A 20,161-nucleotide genomic window follows, 5' to 3' on the forward strand; every position below is an offset into this window, starting at 1 on the left:
AGGCACCTCATTTCTAGTGGACAGTCATTAAAAGCTAGGTTTTGGTGACCTTTATTTTTAACAAAACCTGACATTTTTGTAAAACGCTTAATATAAATTGCTTCGCTTATCCTATAACTGATATCTCCTACAACAGTTGAACATCTTGAGAGCAGGAAGATTAAAGATGGCAACTGAATCTCTGTTTGGTAAGAAGATGAAGTGGAATCCAATAAAAACAGTCTCCTTTTGGAGCAAAGGGAAGAACTACAGCTTTTGGGTCTCTTCAAAACATTCGTTTTTTTTTTTTTTTTTTGTGCTTAGAGTGATCAGTAAAATCAGATGGAAATGAAAAGATGAAATCTTTTAATATTGGCTGATACGTGGTATGACCAAACTTGAAAATGGGACCAAACCAAACCAGTGTGTAGTCTCATTATGATTCCAAACCATTGTGACCTTTCTGTTGCAACTGTGAACAGATAGATGGTTGACTGACAGATTTATAATTCAAAAAGGTTGTTGCAAACATGTAAGAAAGTGAAATGTTTGAGCTCAGGACTTCATCTCCAGATTCCATCTCATGTTCTGAGCTTTTTTTGCTTCACATTAGTGTTATGTTGACTTTTGATTTTTACTTAATGTCTGTTTTGTTGGACAACAATTACAGTGTCATGCAATTTATAAGACTCAAAGCAATTGATGGGAGTTGAACAAAAGGATTCCATCATGCACTTTGATACGTCTGCCTTGATGGAAAAATCAGCAGCTTCTTGGCATCTAAATGACTAACTTTACACCCGTCGGACCCTGATTATTCATAGTGGCAGTGAGTTTGGGAGGTGGTGGATGAATGGATCCTGCAGACGCCATTAGCTTTAATAACAGGGAACTTCTACAACAAAGGCATATGCTAGTAAAATCAATTACTATTCTCATAAAACATTTTAGCAGCTAACTTGTATAACCTTGTAGCCTGAGTGTGTGCTGATGGGATCTTATTAAGATTCATTGTTTGCAATTCGTAGAGCAGCTGTTCCTACAAGTAAAGTATGTTTAATGGAGCTCAGGTGAAGCAACAAAAAAAAAAAAGTGAATTCCAGGTTTTTCTGGTTACTCAGTATATTATTTGCTGTGAAAGAATACTCAATGTTCCTCTCCTACCACATAAATTGGCCAAGGTTATGACACACGGTATTTTAGGGTATACAAATGCTCATGTTTATGAACTTCCAGGTCATTAAAAGCTTTGATTGATCTGAACTATATATATGTATTTATTATTATTAAACCACCACGACGATCCTTTACATCCTGTCCATCATCTACGTACGCAAATTTAAAATTTTACTCCAGCATCCATCTTTATTATACAAGAAGTGCTAAGTGCTACTTGGATTACAGTCTTTAGCTAGAGGGGAGAGAACTGGAAGTTCAAAGAAAATTGGTTTAGTAGCTTTGAAGTTGTATGTGCTTCCATTTAGAATATTCATGTGTGTGAGAGTACAACGCCGCGTCCTCAAGTGATTCAAAAAGCCGGGAAATATGTAGGGATCCTTTCTCTCCAGGTCGTCTGTAGCCTCTTGCATCGCAGGGCATTAGCAGAAGTGGATTTAAGTCTTGATTGAGTGCCTGCCTAGACCTGCTCTAAAGCCTCCTTTTGACTCCAGAGGTGCTTTGGATGGTGGTCTCTGAACAGATGCTGCTCAAGGGATTAAATTTGTTTTGGCAGTAAGCTGTTCTGAACGGTTTTATCAGTTGAAGACACCTTTTAAGGTGTCTAATTAAAAAAAGGAAAGGCTACAGTTACTACTAAAGCTTCGAATGTGTTGGCATTTTGTAGTTCCTTTTGTTTCGTGAGAGACTCAATCAAAACTGTTTACAAATGGGAAAAGGTTAAGCCTTTAAACATTGGGATTTACGGAAACTCTTTAAAGTTTACCACTGAAAAAAGGGGTTCTGGAAGAAAAGAGATACTGCTTTGTTGTATTTTTGAAATTATTTCAAAAAATATTTATTATTAATTAAACTTGAAGAATATTTTGAGAAATAATTTAAGAAATAAAGCTGAAACTTTGCCTTTTTAATGCCAGTGTTACTGAAATATGAAGTAACATTATCAGCCAGCTTTATATATTGACAAAAAATACGCAGCATGGAGGAAGTGGCAAAATTCATGATGTGATTAGAAACCTTAACTTTTGACCTTGCCTTTGACTGCTGGATGTTTTTAACCTTAGCACTGTGTTGATGCGTTTGCCTTTAATCTGCAATGTAAATCAGGGAATGTTTTAAATATTCTGCCTGGTGAATCATAGATGCTGCTGCATTCAGCTCAGCATTGTTGCGAATATTAATACATTGCCTATCGGGAAGCTTTTTCCCTTGCTGGAGTGGCTTATTTACCTTTCCGTATCTCATTGTGGAAGCGTCATTGCTTTCTTACCATAATGTCTTTCTCTTCTCCAGCTCTGCTTGGCCATAACTCCTCTCGTTAAAGCAGTCACTTTTTACAAGATTGGCTCATTCCTTTTTTCACAGTCGCTTTCTTTTCCATTAGAGCACCTCTAACCACCCACAGAAGGGGGAAGGCTGTCCTTTAGGGTTGGTCCAGGCCAATGCTATCCCAAATTATTTTCCTGACCCCTAATATGCCGTATGATTTGGGGTAACACCTGCTTCACCTGCCTGCTTTGAAAATGAGCCTGGTGACTATTTTTTTTCCCCCTCTTTGCATCTTGAGGGTCGGATGCACACTGGGGCTGGCACAAAAGAAGTGAGGAGGGTGGTTGGCCAAGGGCACCACGCCTGCCTTCCCTCTCGGCCACCAGGATGATATTTATCTCTTTTATGATTTATGATACTTATTATTTATGATATTTATGATTTATAATATTTGTGATTTATTATATTTATGATTTATGATATTTGTGATTTATGATATTTGTGATTTATGGTATTTATGATTTACCTGCAAAGTCAAACTGAGCCCTTGGGGCAAAGGGGAGGACGAACCCTTCTGGGAGGTGCTCTAAGCAGACACAGCACATGGGGGCAGATCCTGCTTCCACCACTTCTCCTCTACTGCTCGTTAGTCTTCTCCGTAACCCAGTCCAACACCGAAACAAAACTATTCTCCCCAAAACGTGTTCTCCCGCATCAGTGAGGTGAGTCATCCTGGCCGAGGGTCTGCAGGAACTGGAGCTGGCAGGAGGCGTGGGCAGGGCAGGGAGCGCGAGCCAGCCCCGAGTGCCTCCGAGGAAGTCATTTACGTCCTCGCCTCGGAGATGATGGTGATGGTGATGATTTCACCGAGCTGGCAAAATGAGTGTTTTTCGTCTCCTGGTGGTGATACGAGGTTTGTGATGAACAGGGGGGTTGTACAGAGTGCGTAAACAGCTGGGAAAAGGAGAAGACCAACCTTTTTGTACCCAAACGCACTCCAGTGTGAGCGCTGTGGTGCTGGGGTCCAGTCACCGGTTTCTGTCTGTGTTTGGCTTGTTTCTCTACAAACCACTCACTTCGCAAGGAGCACAGCTTAGTGGGGACACACACAAGGTACCTTGTCCCTCTGAGGTGCTCTGTGGCCTCATGTCTTGGGCACTCTTTGAGGAGAAATGCAGGATTTGGTAGATTTTCAGTTTTGCAGCAGCAACACGAACTTTGTCCACAGTCCTTATCTTGTTTTGTGTCTCAGGCTGATTCCTCTTCGCTCTCTCTGTTCAGATGTACACAATGGCTCAGGAGGCTGCTGGAAGAGGGTTTTGACCACTTTCTTTTTTACAGATGCATTCGCTCTGATGTGTTTTGCTCTGGAGCCGCCCAGCAGGAGCAGCAGTGTGGGCGTGCAGGACAGAGGCTGCTGGAGCTGGCCGAGGCTTCGGCAGGGCGCCTGCTTGAGATGGCCCAGGCTGATGTGGTCCTGCTGTTCCTCTCACCATTCTCCCTCCCTCCCATCCTTGTGCTGGATCTCGCACGCATTCGAGCCCGTGCAGATCCTTTTTGGTGTGCTCAAGCCAGCAGCAAACCATTTGCCATTTCTTTAAGCAGTTAAAGGCTGGGTTTGTGCAGCAACAAAGCCGCTCGGCGCAGGGAGATCCTGCTCCCAGCAGGCTGCTAATGGCACTTTATTCCGGCGTCAGGGCTTGCAGGAGCTCTCCAGGAGCTGGTTTAACACACAGCAGCAGCAGGAAAATCGCAGAGTGGGGCCGGGCCACGTGAATGCATCGAAGCACTAAAGCAAAGTGCTGGGGAGCACCAAAGCTGGCGCAGCAACTGGTGGGACCGCGATAGCCAGCCATTAACTCAGCTTAATAAACTTGAGGTTCTTTTATTACAAGAACACTGAGCTGGAGAGGGATCAAGCTGGAGATTTCAAGTGTGCAGTGGTCTAATCCAGTATTATACTTAGCCTGGAGATGCAGTTAGAAGGAGAACTATACCATCACTTAATTTAATGGCTCTTTGGTTCAGGGTGCCTTACCTGTTGTTTTTTTTTTAATATATTATTGTTGTTATTAGTAAATTATTTTAATTAACATTACTGAAGTTTAATCTGGAAAAAAAACAACCACCATGATTGATGTGTAGTGCGAGCTCAGTTTGCAGCTCTCCACTGGGATTTATTCACAGAAGTTAGCAGGAGATCCAGCGTGTCCTCCCGTTCTCCAGGATTGTTCCGAACCTCATTGTGGAATAAATCTGTTTTTCTTCATTGCTATTCAAATGATGTGTCCCAGACACATTGATTAATCTCTAAATGTGGTCTGCTGAGATTGAAGATAAGTGCGCTCATCTCTATTGTTCTAATTCTGAGCAGAGTCTGTTACAATAAATGGAGCAGTATCTATTGAATTCGTGCTGAAAGGTAGCGGCAACGCAGGGATTGGATTGGTAGCATCATCATGTGTTTTTTTTTTCTTTATCGGCTTTCTCTTTAAGTCTATAATATACTTTTATTTCTAAAAACGCTGAAAACTGATAAATACTGAAAATTCAGTGTAAGCCAGTCGTTCGTAAGCCACACTTAGCATTGTGTTTTATGGAACCTGTCTTGAAATCAGTTTTGTTAGGGCATTGAAACCTCAGGAGATCTGCTTTGTTTCTCTCTGACTCACATTTTTGTTCCACTTTTGCAGGAGTTTTTTGAGAATCCTGCTTTTCGCCCGGACGGCATGAAGCTCTACCCAACGCTAGTGATCCGGGGCACTGGTCTGTATGAGCTGTGGAAGACGGGGAGATACAAGAGCTACCCCCCTAGCACTCTGGTGGATCTGGTGGCCAGAATCTTGGCTCTCGTCCCTCCGTGGACACGTGTGTACCGTGTTCAGAGGTAATTTGCTGCGGTGGGCTTTGGGTATTGATTTATCGCACTTGGAGGGATTCTTGCCTTAATTACAGCAAGATGTGACTCGGCCTGCTGCTATTTTTCAGTCGTAATCAGTAATGCACTATAAAGATTTTTAAACTGCCTCCCGTCTGTTCAGAAGGGGAAAGGCCAAGTAGAACGAGAAGCCATTTACATTGAACTGCCTCCCTAATACAACCAGAAACTTCAGGATTTCTGGAGGCCCCGTTTTCGCTGCCAGTCAGACGAGCATAGGATGTGGCACACGCAGTACTCTGATGATAGTGATGGATAATTGCCTCTTGGCTGTGGGCGAAGTTTCCTATATTTATTACAGGAGCTACGAGGCTTGTTTTTTTTTCCCTGTTGCTCTAAAGACTTCCTGTCTTTCCCCATGGGCATTGCAGGATTTTCATCACTGTATTATGACAGTGCTGTTATTGCCATTCAGAAGCCTCCCTTCCTGGGGCGGTAAGTAATACTTGCCCTAGCATTGTGTTTTCAGTGTGGGGTCCTTCTTGGATTATTTTTTCTGCTGTTATCTTCTACGTGTCTGATCGTAGGAAGGGAGGCTGCAGCACACTTAGCTCTTTTTGCATGTGTAGACACTGCTTGGTTGGCTTCCAGCTACACGAGCCAGAAACGGTGCCAGCGCCTAGCTCTAGAGTGCAGAATGAGAAAGCCTTGTGCTTTCCACCTCACCTGCCTGGACTTCTGTAAGGCATTTGTTTTTTATGCCCTCTTGGAAGTGTATTATGGAGCAGGGATAAGTGAGAAAACGAGGCAGAGAAGAAAGTTGCTGAAGGCAAGAAACACTGGGTAGCCTTGACAAAGTATGGATGCAGCCTTGTCAGTGGAATTTCTCAAACGTCCATTAAAAAAAAAACATCTTGCTCAAAATTGTACTTATTTACACTAATACAAAAAGTAGTAGGGCACTGAGGAAGCCTTGTGGATGGTGCAAAGCATCCCTGAAAGAGAGGATGCACAAGCAGGATCTGGTGGTGTTGAAGCTGGAGTGATAACAAGATGAGATGGAGTTCAGGAATGTTTGAGGTCAAGCTCTGAGGAGGTTGTGCTGCAGACTGGGAGATTGCCATGTGAAAATAGCAGAGGAGGAAATGTTTCCACTGTCTTGGTCCATAATATAAATAAGCTACTGGTGAAAGCAGCTGTGAAAAGCATTTTTTTTCCCCCAAGATAACTTTTTGGAGACAGAGGTATTAATGCAGACTTTGGTAAGCCCTTATCTGGAGTAATCCCCATCTTCAAGAAAATGAACTGTGGAAGTATGTGCACAGGAGCATCAGTCTTCTTTTTGAAGGATAGAGGTGGGCAGAAAACCTCTGCAAGTTTATGAGGGAAGGAAAATAACACTTTAAGAAATGGAAAGATTGATTTGGGCACAGAACGAAATGGGAAATAGCCTCGGATAAAGCGACAGAGGAAGCTGGAAATTTTCTGTCAGCCAAAGGGATGAGATTCGGGAGCTTTGCAGAGTTACCAAAGAGGAGGAGAAGAAAGCAGGAAGATTGGAAAGCTTGGTTAGGCTGATGAATGTGGACGTGTTCCAGCAGTATAAGGTAACAGAGACATGGATTCGGTGACCAGGAGACCCTTCCTGCAGATCTCCACTAGTGTGAGAGGCTCGTGGCTGTGGCTCTGAGAAGAAGGATGTGATGCTGATTAAGAAGGCAAAACACGTCTTAGAGGAAATATCTACTTGCTATTCCCCCAGGCTTGTCACATCATTTGTCGAAGCGTCATTAAAAGCAAACCTCCTGCCTCTCCCCTCTGCACGCCCATCTCCCTCTGCCTGATGGATTCCAGTACAGACGTAGCGGCCCCGTTGTTGGGGATTCTCTTACCACAGGTTGTATCTAAAACCAATGGCTTTATTTTTAGAGGAAAGCAGAAGGCTGCAGGTCTTCTCCTGAAGAACACGGGCCTGGCAGAGGGTTTGCTTGGTGTGCTGGTTTCCCAGAGCCTGATGATGGGTTTCTTCCTCTGGCGGCAGCAGCCCCCGTCCAGCTGTCATCCAGCTGTCAGTTATTATGTTCCAGTGGAATAGCTGTTTTCTTGCTGACTGCCTCAATGTTATCTGAAACTTGTTCTTGGTGATTACAGATTTTTACACCTCCAGTGCAAAGTCCAAAAGCTATTACTTTGATCTAAATTGCTTTCAGGGTCATTGTGTGACTCTGCGGCAGAATAATGAGCAAAGCCAGATTGCTGAAGGATTCGTGGCCTCTTCCCAGCACTGCTTCGCTGAGGATAGCGACCGTTTCCAGCTCCCCCTTGCAGCCCCCTGCAACATTCCCTTTCCATCTCCCTCCTGTCTGCTTCCCCAGCTCCTCCCTCCTTCACCTCTTGCATTTCAGGCTCTATTTTTGCCGTCTTTCCAGTTTCAGTTTGCCTCCCTGGAAGGCAGCTTGTGCTGAGCTCCCTGCACGCTGCCTGGCTATGCATGCATTCAGGTTTTGTACCAAACACCACCAGAAAAAGGCTGAGCCATCCATCCCCTCCCTTATTGGGACCACCGTGTGAGATCTCCGGTCCCTACAAGCAGGTTTTCAGGAAACAAAAGAGACTTGATGTTCGTGTAGTCTGCCACATGTTCAAAACATGCAATTTAGCAACTTGGGGGAGCACAGGAGAGGTATCCCTGGCAAAACACCATGGAAAGATTGAGATGTTAATGGCTGGTTGGAGGGGAATAATTCTTTGTGGTTACTTCGGACCTCTGGAGATGCTTATTGCTGTATTTGTCCTGAGTGTTTGTGAACCCGAGTATTCGAGAAACAGAAGATGAAATCGGCCCCGTTGAAGCTTCTGGCAAATTGCACATGAACTGTAGTAAGGTCAGGATTTAATCCCCCATATCCCTCAACTTAGTTAGCGTTTTAACAGCTCCTGAAATCAGTACATTGCTGTCTGGTGGGTGTTCAAAACAGGCCATTAATGTGTACACCAGTGATGCACACAGGGTATTTGTTTAAATACTCTGCCCTCATTTGAAGTGCGGCTAGAGAAGCTATTTCTTGCTTGCTTTTTATTAAAAAGCTTATTTTTCACGTTTATATTTCAATTTAATTTGTTGCCTAGCAGGGAGATGAGAGAGGCTCAGGTTACTGTATCTTGTAATCTTTCATTTATTTACAGTAGATTATCTGCTCTTTCGTAGCTGACTCTGGATTTAGCTAAAGACTTGGTGCTGGAAGATGTTAGGCTGTTTTATCTACATCCCTATAGGAGAAATACATAAAGTCTGACTTTTTGGAGTTGTTCCATAATTAGCAAAAAAGGCATTTTAGTTAGATTATCACTGTAGATCTAACATGCCCTGATGAAAACGCTGTTCTCCTCTAGTGTGTCCTTTAGTCACAATGTGAAGTGCTCATTTCCTCTAATTGAAGCTCTTTGAAGTATGTTGTGTTGGTTCTACAGCGTCGTATTTACTCAAAGAAATCCACGGAATAAATGAACTGGTTGCCTAATTGTATTTTGCCTCAACATTTTGGCACACGAGGGTAAGAGGCAATGAATTTTGCATGGATCTTTCGGCTTCTGGACGAAGAAGAGCAAGGAAAACAAGGTGGGGAAGTAAAACACGAGCTTTATGCTGGAGAAAGCTGTACTGGAAGTGGTGTGTGATGCTGAAATGGGAAGAGAATGGTGCAGTCTGAAGCATTTGTTTTCATTCTTTATAGTAAAAGAAAACTATAGTAAAAGAAAAGAAGACTTCTATAAGGCAACAGCAGCACAAGGATCAAGGCTTTAGGACCCTTGAAGACTTTCCTCTTTTATACAGCTGCTGCCAAGCCCAGCAGTTGTTCATGGTGGCCGTGATGCAAATGCAAGTCCTCAAGGAACCGAATAGATCAATTAATACATTTTAAGAGGTCATCAGACAGCTGCTAGATGGTGATGACTTTCAATCACTACTGAACCAAGATGGATTAAGCTAATTACATTACCAATTCCCTGAACCATCTCGTTCTCTGTATGTTTTTGTGATGCTCCGTGCTTTACTCTTTTGAATGTTTATGTAGACAAAGGAGAAATGCTCACCAAGGAGCGTCTACGTATTAAGACCAACCTCTTTTACAACATGCTGAGTGTCTTTCACACTTGTATAGCCCTTGTTTCTTTGTAGAGGATCTGAGGGATTTTGCATTTTCCAGTAGAGCACTGGGGTTGGTGTGTTATCAGAAGGGCCAGGGTGGAGTTTGAGCAGGAGGAGGGAGGAGAAGCATTTGGAATCGCTGTGAAACGCTGCATTAAAGAGGTGTGTGTGGTTGGGGTGTCCTTCTCATCATCATGCTTCTTTTTCTGCTTGGTCTGGGTCCATAAATCCTTCCTTCCCTAGGGATGCTATCCTGCTTTCCTAATGTCAAGTGGGACCAACTACTCTGGAAGGCAGTGGAGAGGCCAAATTTGGTCTTTCCTTTCAAATTCAATTTTCGTACCTCCCTTGGAGAGCTGAACAAGGGCGTCTTGCCATTTGCAGACCCCCTGATTTATATTCCCACAGGAAGCACCTCGATTTTCTGCCTGGGCTTTGCTGCAAATCATCAGCTAAACAAAACTTCCTCAGCTTTAAACAGCAAGCTTCCCAACACAAAAAAACATTGTCATTCTGAGGAATTTTCCCTGATGGGCATTCAGCTCGGACCCAGCAGAAAGGCGAGCTCTGGTTCCCAACCCCTGGTCTCCAGCAGCAGGGACCATGAAGAACATCTGGCTTGGAGTCCTAGGCTACACACAACCTGGGCTGGGTGATCCTTTTTTCAGTTTTCCAAGTGAAGAACTGAGAGCAAAATTGTAGCTTATTTCTCAGGGTTGTAAAAGCCTACTTTTGTCTTCGGACTTTTTTTTACTAAAATGAGCTCTGTTGCTTTTTCCCTTCATTTTCCTCCTGCTTTTAGTTGATTTTCGCCTGTGTTATTTCTTCTTCAACCAAATACTTGAAACAAAGGTAATTCAGGTAAGTTCTGTGGTCAGCTATTTGGGATCATGGCCTAGGTGACCATAATGGTACTTTCTGGTTTATTGCCTGCTAATGCAGCTGTTTGAGGTTTTTCTTTTTCCTTTCATGCGCAGAGATATTCCGATGCCACTAGTGAGCTCCGGAGTGGAGCACGGGAACCTGAGAGAGCTTGCCTTGGCCAGGATGAAAGATCTTGGGACACAGGTAAAATATTTGTCACTTGGTGTTGAGGGAGAGCTGTCTGGTAATTTCACATGAAATAGCAGATCCTTTTTGAGAAGAAAGTAGTGACCAGAATATGCTGTGATGATATCTTGGAAAAGCTCTTTTTGCTTGACACGTTTTGTTGGTTTTTAGTCTAGAATTTGCCCCCATTCCTGAAGGGACTTGATAACTCTTTTCTTTTATTCAGGTTTTTAACAGAATGAAACCTTTTAAAGCAGAGAGAAGGCAGGAGTGTTTGTTTTTAATTTATGCCATTAGAAATTCGTCTTCCTTTCTCTTTCCCACGCATGCACTTACTTGACTAACAATTGGAAGAAAAGCTCTTAGGCTGAGTCCAGACAAATCTTCAAAGAGAGATTTCAGCACAGGCAAATGAGCCTTGATATCCTTGATATTTCTAAGGTCAAATAAAAGATATGAGCAGGAGTGGAGAGGAGGGAGAAGTGCAATTATACTTGAAGTCAGAGGCAGGTATGCGTACCCAGCCGTGATGCTCCTCAGTCAACGTTGGCTGTGCCCCATACACTCTGCTCAGCCACAGTTTGAAGCTCCTGCAGCCTCTGGTGAAGTTATGCCTGAATTCTGCCTTTCTTGGGACTGGGACACCCAACTCCATAGACAAAACATCACATGAACCCCACGCTCCTTCACACTGTTCCTTTAGGGTTTTAATTGCTTCGGTGTCCTGGTGCAGAGGCAGATCCTCACACAGCTGTTCCATACATGTGTATTGTGATTTAGTGCTCCCTCCCTCTAGCTCACCTTTCCTTTTTTTTTTTTCCTTAAAACCTCCTTAAAGAGGTTTTAAGGCATCCCAGCAGGACGGGAAAGAGGCCAGCATGAAGCAACCTAGACTGTAGTGAGAGCCTTGGTGTACTAGGAGGGATGCAAAAGCCAAATCCAGATGTGTGGCTGCGTGTGCTTCTGGATGGGTTAGATTTTGTTTTATTCTAACTGGGGCATAGGGGATGAGAGGGGGAAGCTTTGGAAAAAAAAAAAAAAAAAGAAAACAGAAGTAAAGGAATGGTTTGAGGCAGAACAGTAATTACAGCTTTTACAGATGTACACAAGCTAAGCTTTCATCTCTTTGTTTAAATACCAAGGATACTGAAGAAGCAATAATAAAGGTTTCATCTGCTGTGCTGTGTGTTGTGTACCTGTAGCCCCACATAAACTCACGGTGCTGAACTATGTTGTTGGTGTTTAACACGGATTGTTCTCTAGGCTACGTGTAGCTCCCTACTGCCTTTGCCATCTCGCTTGGATCTGGCAGTTGCGGTGCAAAAGATCAGCAAATAAACTCCAGCCTGCCTTCCTTCCAGCTGGGTTTTCTCTACCAACTTAATCTCTCCTGAGCTGATGCCCTGCACTTTCTCCTTAAATCATTCCTTCCAGACTCTCTCCGGTAGCAAGCCAGGATTTGGCAGACAGCTTTTCTGGCCGCCAAAGCTTCCATCCCTCCTGCTGGCTTTTCACTTCAAAACCAGGCAGGGGGGACAACCTCCGTGCTGCAGCTAAGCCTTTTCAATTGAGCTCTTTAGGGCTAATAGTGAACTCTTCCCTGGGTTTGATGCTAAAACCACTTCTCTTGATCTGAACCTGATCAAGACCAGCTGGAGAAACGGGGATATCTGATCCATGGTGGTCAGGGCTGAGCCCGGTAACTGAGCCGAACCATTAAAGGGCTTGTCAAGCAGGCAGTCATCGCTGTTAGAAGACCCAAATCTGTAAAAAATCACTGCTGTGCAGATGATTATAGATTTTAATTTAGTGAGGCAGAAACACTGCAGCTGGTGGAATGAGAAACCAGGCAATCTGCTGCAATATAGCCTGAAATGTAAGGTACTGGTGTGATTTCCTTGGGTCAGAGAAAAAAGCCAGAAATGTGCTTTGTCCTTTTTTTCTCTTAGCTTGGAAAAGGAGAGAAGGCTGAGATGAGGAAGGGACTTGCAGGAATCATACACGTACGCTCAGTAAAGATCAGCCAGCTGTGGCAGTTTTGTCTTATCCTCTCTTTGCAGAACGTCTCGGTGAGGAGTTTTTGAGGGCTGGGAATCAGGCATGCCAGCACCACAACTGGCGTTTGCGATTGCTAGAAAGAAATTCTTCCTGAAATTCTTCCTGGAGGCACAGGATGCTGGCCTTTGAGCTTGCCAGCCACTGGCTGCCACTGGAGACATGCAAACGATAGATTGGGACACAGAATCTAAAACCATCATCCAAGAATACATCGTCCTTTCTCAGGTCTGAGGCTCTTAATGAAGAGAGGGAAGTGCCCTGCCTTTTACTGCACTGTTTGGGCAGTCAAACAATTGTAAAACAAAGAAGAGTTTGCTCTAGAGTCATGGCACTAAAGTGAATCCCAGTTTTGGCATAGCCCACTGTAGCAACAAACAAACAAAACCCACTTTTTCCTGCTGTTTGGGAGATTGTTGTTCCATGTTGATAATAGTATTTAAAAGGATTGAGAAGAGCACAGGGCATGTGATAGAGCTGTGCTTGTTGTGGACGCTCCGAGTTACTGTGTGAATTAGATTTTGACACCTTTTCCTATCTGAAAGTCGGGCTTTTGGAAACATACGGACAGGTAGGTGTTGTTGCTGATGGAGCAATTACAGCCTGTTGGTGAAAGCTGTCTTCTTTCCCTCCGAGAACAGCAGTGAGCAACTAAACTCAGCTGTTTTGGATAAAAGCATTGCGGCCGTGCTTGGCTGACAAAAGTTGGATTAACCTTTGCATCGGCCTTGACAGTAAAGCCTGCTAAGATGTGAATTCACGCAGTCTCTGCAGTAGGAGTGCTGGGAGCATCACAACTGTTCACTAACATGAATTGGTGCCAAATTGCTCAACTTTCATTGGTTTTGCTGAGAAGCACAAGAGGTTAGGCGAGCTATAGCCCATCTCTTCAGCACCGAGCGTGGAGCTTTGTCTCCTTCCCTTTTCTGACTCCTAAGGAAGAGAAAATCTCTTCTGGCTGCCTGTTTTCTACTTTCTCCTGGTCCCAAGCCTCTGTGGAGGCCAGATCAGCGTTAGCTTTACTTTCTTATACTTGGGTAGGACTTCTGCAACAGTTCTTGTGCGATAGTTTAAAAGGAAAAAAGGGTTGCTGAACATAAAAAACTGACTATTTAAGGACTCTGGTGCCCCAGCAGAGATTTTGCCAATGTTAAATCTTTCCAGTGTAGGGAAAAAATGGATTATACCAAAGTCTTTCTCTGTTTTTCTTCTGTGGATGCTGACTTTCCCTCCAGACCCTGCTGTTTGTGAATCAAGGGTACTTTTCCTCACGAACCGTAATGGTTGCTTAGTGAATTGATTTTTACCAGCATGTCTTCCCATTTAGCACAAAGACCTCTCTCCAAGATATATCAGGGATGGACTGGTGAGCATTTGTATTTTGAAGCCTACCCGTTTGAAATTCAACCTTGCAGCTTCATGCTATGTCAGCTGAGTTTTGAACCCAGTGGTTGGCTGGAAATCCGTGTGTTTCGGATCCTCATGTTTTTCTCCCATGTAATTTTTCTCTCCCTTTCTTTTCCAAGTGTCGTGACGTAAGGACAAGAGAGGTTGGAATTCAAGAAATTCACCATAAAGTGAGACCGTATCAGGTAGGATTTATTTGCTTTATAAAAGCTAACTACAGACACAATTTATTACATGCATGGAGGTTTTGGGATCCATTTGTTGAACATCCAGCCCTGCAGTTTGCCTTTGAAGCTGGATCCAGTTTTCCATTTTTTTTCACAGCAGCTTTGGACGTTTTTTGTTTGACTGCAGTCACATGTTGGAATTTATGGGCCACCATATTCAATGAACTGACTACAGCCACCAGTTATTTGACTATTTGCACTGCTTTAAAAAATAAGCAATTCTTTTTACTGCTTCTCAACCTTCCCTTTTCTCCCCCATCATTAAAAAAAAAAAAAAAAGGATTTGGAAAATAGCAAACCCACAGTATGTGCATGCTGAACAGGATTGAATATTTAGCAAGGCGAATTTACAGCTTTTTGTGTGAATGTGTATGTTTGTGTAGGCAAACAGAGCATGTATAAATCCACTTCTGCACATCTATCTGTATATATTAATGTCAGCAGGTCCATTGGGCACGTAACACACGGTGTATTTTTCCTTCCTGAAATAGTTCACAAAAAGATTGCCGTGCTTATTTTGTAGAAAGGAAAAGATACACAGCTGAACTTCAGACGTTCAGTTCAGGAAATTAATCCTCCATCTCACTCCAGTTACAAGAAGGGATCGATCCCTCCAGAGAGTGGCCAGGACGTCCATGGCCATGTTTGGGACCAAGGAGATGAGCTTTCTAACATCACATCATGTGGGATCTATCTTTGTATGCATGGGTGCCGTGCCATATAAATGACATCCTGGAAGCATTCTCTTCCTGTTCCTTCCTGCTGACAGTAAGGAGAGACTGCGATGATTACAGAGTTTGTCCATCACATATTGTCTCTTCTTTCAAACATGAATTCTTCGTGCCAGACAGCAAGTGCTGCCTCTCTCAAGTAGAAAGCTGTCAGAATGACACACTGTGCAGTGGGCACGTACCCACTTGCTAAATGTGACTGACTAAACCGGGACTAATCTATGTGTCAACACAGAGATTCCTAGCAGAGGTCCTCTCACTTGCATTTTGGAAGCTCTGCTGAGTATTTAGGCATCAAAGAGGCTCCAAGTGAGGTGCCAGAAGTAGCATGAATATTCTCCGAGCTTAGCATCTGAAAGATGTTCTCACTTTGCAAATCAGAGATTACTGGGAGCCATATTCTATTTTTCTCCTGCCATTATGTAGAGTCAGCTGGAGTGGAATATTTCCCATCTCGCTGACTGCATAACAGAAATCCAGCATGGAAATCTGTAATGATCCCAAATAAATTATCTTGTTCTTGGTAGATTTGTGCTGAGGCTGTACAGACTCATTTGTACATAGGCCATGCAGCCTTTCTGCTCTTTCCCCGTTTCCTAATTCGTGGTCATTTCACAAAATATCTTCCAAAGATGTCTGTTGTCAGCAGTGCTAATCTAATTTAAATTGTAAATTTCCCGAGTAGTTAGCAAATAGCTTATCACAGGGTTTTCAAAGCAACATTATGTTGAATATTCCCTTTGTTAAACTCATCTAGCTGAGTGGCAGGAGGATGTCATTATGTAGTCTTAGCAAAATTTATCATGACAGCAACCAAGAGGAAAATTCAGAAAATGGTATAATTTTTCATGAGCTTTAGACTAATGACAAGGTATGATGTTTTTCTCGGCTTCGTAAATAAACAACACATTCTGTTGAGAAGAGAGACTATCATGTCAGACGTAAAATAAATTAATCGTTTCCTATAATTAATTACACTTGATGCAACTTCTTTGTGTTCAGGATCAGTAGGCTGTATATATTTTTACAATGGTGATGGTGTGTCTGCTTTTAAAAGTCTTTAAAAGAAATCAATTTGAAGTGGATTACTTGCCCGTAGCTGGTTATTTACAGAGCTGTCTCTAAGCTCCCTTTTCAATTAGTGGCATTTCTCCATCGCAGAGGAAGGAGATGGTTAAGATCGCTTGCTCTCAGGCTGGTTAAAGATGGATAGTGCTACGTAATAGCCTTAAAAATGCTCTGGTGGATTGCTGCTGTAAAGAGAGGTTGGACTGACAGGTTTGGAGAGGCAAAGGGCAATGACAGCTCGGTTACAGTTTCTGCTTTAACACTAATACAGGTTCATATCTGTAAGAAGCTGCTGTTTCTGCAAAACAGTTCTTTTTTTGTATCAAGATAATGATCTCGGTGGAGAGCCTTAGTGAGAGGAAGGCTGGCTTCAAAGCAGGGAGTAGCTGCTCTAGGTCAAGCACAATCTACACCTGGGTTTTCCCTTTATTTGTCAAAGCAAATTTAAGCCAGACTGTACCAGCCGTTTAATAGGTCTGCATATTGACATGGTCGTCCACCCTAACGAGAATTATTCTTCCCCAGCACACGGGGTGGTTCAGGTGAGGGTCTGACACAGGGAACTGCAGCGTGCAGTGCGTGGCTGGGCACCGACCGACCAGGAGGTGAGCCGGGCTGGCTTTTGCCAAGTTTCCACCAGTATCCCATAAAGGAGAAGGCTTTGTGCATCTCGTGAGTCGCTGCAAACCCTTTGAGGGGATTTTTTTATCCTAGGCCCCTCTGTTGTGCACGGTGGGGAATACGAAAGACTCGATCCAAGACTTTTCTGAGCAGATCAGGTTGTCTGCTACGTGCTTATGATGCTATTAAAATGCAGATAGTATAAAGCTGCCTGGTGGAGGTTCCTGCAATCTTACTTCATCTGCCTACCCGTGCCTTTTGGACTGGTCGTTGGCATAACAGCTTCTAGGCCTACTGGAGAACAAGCAATGGCGCCAAATTTACTAGTTTTTGCTTTGTTTTTGTCCTCAGGAGAACTCAGAAGTTCCCAAATCTTGCCGCTTTGAACTCTCAGTATAGCAGAGTGTAATAACATTTTGTTTTAAATTAGCACTAAGCTTTAACCCAACTGCTTGTCTGCAGTGGGTTCCCCATATGACACTACCAGCCCAATCTGGGTATTTCAGAAAATCTCATGCCCTCGTATTTGCCTGTACATTTCCATTTTACTCGTGGTGTTATGTACACAGGAGTAGATCTGGATCAGCCTGCGCCAGCCGTCCTTAGCAAGCTGGAGTTGTAGCTGTGCTCCCAGAGAATTTGGCACATTGGCAGACATCTGTTCGGGCACTCACCCCGTGAGCTGTACGTCAGTGCTGAAATGAGCCCTGCTTCTGTAGTCAGTAAGGGATTTAATTGTGAGCTGTGTTCACCCAGGCTTCGTCATGGAGTAGAGCAGGCAGGCGACAGAATCCCTTATGGCTTTTCTGTAAACAAATCTTTAATTCATGGATTTCTGGGTATTAGAGGATTTGTAGAAAAAAAAGAAAAAAGAAAAAAAAACAAAAACAAAACACAAAAACCCACAGATGTCCTTTGCTTGAGTCTCTGTAGTAGTGGGAAGAGCATGGCAAGGTATACCCAGGGATCAATCCTGTCCTGTGCCATCAGGGAGGAAATGTTGGATACACCACCACCACGTTTGTGCACAGGGCAGCCACTGCTGTTGGCCATTCACATTTGAGTTCCTAAAGTTAAAGGAGTCTCTCAGAGCTGTGGAGGTATGTCTACACCTGATGGTTTTAGTTTAGCTCAGGGGTAGGCTTTTGAAACGAATGCTGTGATCATTCCCTAACTTCAAAACCTGAAACACAAAACCTGATTGCTTTCAGATGAATTTAGAAGGTGCCTTCCAGGAGCACACCTAGTGTACCTGAGACATTAATGGAGCCTAGTTCTTGGGGTCAGCCTAGAACTAAAAACCTCCAAACATGTTCTGTGTGGGCATCAGGTCCTCAATACCACAAGCTAAGCAAGAGCTGCTGCCACTCATCTGTTGAGCCAGGCAAGGTGGGAAATAATTATGGTCTGCTTAGCAGCTGGTTGTTGCACGTGGGCAAGGAAGTCCCTGCAGCAAGGATGGGTCGCTGTTCCAGCCACACCAGATCAATTCAGGGCACAAACAGAGTGACTCACGTCGCCGGAGATGTGACTTTCTTATCATCAGCCACAGGATACGTCAAATTAACTCCGTGCTAACTCTGCTACAAAGAAACGCAGCTACCGTTGTGTGAGGTTTGATCAGGTCTCTTGTTGCATTGAGGAAGCTTGATGTTGTGAAGTTTTTTGGGTCCTGAGGCAGCTCCTTGATGATGGTAGGTCATGGTAACATGAAATAGGCGTTTTTCCCTCTTTCTGCTTTCTCCTCCATCAGTTACTCTTTACAGCTGCTAGGTGCTCTGCGGAACCAATTTTTTTTTTGCCCAAGCACAATCTTTATTGTCAGCTCTCACTTTGCTTTTCCCTTCCACTTGTTGTGATCTTCAGAACTGCCTTTATGTAGATGGGTAGCAAGAACTGGATTTGAGGCACATGGTGTGGTGTTACTGGTCAGTTCTCAGGGCGCCTGTTGGGATAGGTTTGGTGTCTTTGGTGTCTCTAAATGAATAACAGGCACAATCTGCTGATTCTGTGAAGCACACGAAATTTATGATGTCTTGCAAAGACTTCTGGAACTCAGCAGACACTCAGCACCAACTGCTTCACATCAACTCTTGTTGCAGTTTGTTCCTGTAGCTATATCCAGTGTTTTTACTGGAAAAAAAAAAAAAAAACAGCTGATAATTAGTAAAGTTGGCTGCTGCTTGGAAAACCCATGCCCTGTAGACACCTCAAGCTTTTTCTTGTGCAAATAAGTAAAGGCACGGCCCTAAATGCAGGTTTAGTGAAGGCAGATGCAAAACCACTCATTCTACATTAGCTGAGTTGTTATTGGAACTGAATTTCAATGACAGCACGTCCCTTGCTTAGTCGAAAGAGTTGCTGCCCCCGTTGATCCTGCAGTAATTATGAAAAGTAACTTAAGAATCACAGTTTTAGGTTGCTGACTTACAAACTGGCAGCCACCTGGGTTACCAGCCCTTCTGGAAGCATGCAAATAGGCACAGAAAACTAGTTCTGTCCCATTGTCAAAGATGCTTCTATTAAAGTGGCCCGGGTTTTTGTCTGTAATGATTGCAGGAATATCAGTTCTTATCCAGGACCGCTAAAATCCATCCAGAATTAAATTGGCCTTTAAGAAAGCACTTCATGTTTTCTCTGAATCATAATAGTTTATGGATCCATGAAATTGGTTTCGGTCTGTTCAACATGTTGCTTAAATATTTTTAACAGTTGTTTTTTTTTTTTTTCTTTTCCTCTTTGTGTTCTTCGCTGCTGCTTCTCTTCGACCAGATTGAATTGGTTAGGAGAGATTACGTGGCTAATGGTGGCTGGGAGACCTTCCTGTCCTATGAAGACCCAGAACAGGACATTCTCGTTGGCCTTTTACGACTGAGGAAGTGTTCAGAGGAGTCCTTCAGACCCGAGCTGAAAGGAGGTGTTTCCATCGTCCGGGAGCTGCACGTGTATGGGAGCGTGGTCCCAGTGAGCAGCCGGGATCCTTCAAAATTTCAGCACCAGGTACCTCAAGCCGTCTTCATTTTCCATCTGTGCTGCTTTTTTACACCCCCACCCCTCCCAGTATAATTAGAGAAGAATTTAATTTCATCTCTGAGCTTCGTTCTTTGTTTGGAATACAGTCAACTGCAGTAAAAAACAGAATTGAATCTAAGCTCCGTCTTGCATTTCTTGTGCTGAAATCCTGCTGTTTCTGAGTTTTTGTTGGTGTGATAGTGTTTAGGCAGTCGCTACTGCTCTGAGATTAAAAAAAAAATAGCATGGCTGAATGCTATCTGCGTTACTCATGCCCATACAATACGAGAGCTCATTACCTGCTGCTAATTTGGCTTTCAAGTGCTAAGCAGCTCTGGTTCTGAGGTATCTTTCCTGTGATATCCTGTACTGTATGTACATCAGACTTCACTGCAAACCGAGTAACAGCAAAACAAAGGGAAACATCCATTGTGTCTTTTATTTCCTGCTAAAATGGATCTTGTTCAATAGATGAATTTCACTTCTGAAATCTAAAGTAATTACAGATGGGAAGGCGAGATTTTTTTTGGTCCTTCCC

General features: G+C 43.5%; 1 protein-coding gene across 1 annotated transcript in view; it reads left to right on the forward strand.

Moving 5' to 3' along the window:
* The window catches only part of ELP3 (elongator acetyltransferase complex subunit 3), an 81,730-nt gene that overhangs the window by 42,041 nt on the left and 19,528 nt on the right, over window positions 1-20,161 (forward strand). Inside the window, exons 10-13 of the mRNA XM_084513971.1 lie at window positions 5,118-5,311; window positions 10,430-10,520; window positions 14,084-14,149; window positions 19,384-19,611. Of these exons, the coding sequence (XP_084370097.1) occupies window positions 5,118-5,311; window positions 10,430-10,520; window positions 14,084-14,149; window positions 19,384-19,611 (579 nt within the window). The remainder of the gene's footprint in view (window positions 1-5,117; window positions 5,312-10,429; window positions 10,521-14,083; window positions 14,150-19,383; window positions 19,612-20,161) is intronic.

This window comes from Aythya ferina (assembly GCF_964211825.1).
Source record: "Aythya ferina genome assembly, chromosome: 3".
NCBI lineage: Eukaryota > Metazoa > Chordata > Aves > Anseriformes > Anatidae > Aythya > Aythya ferina.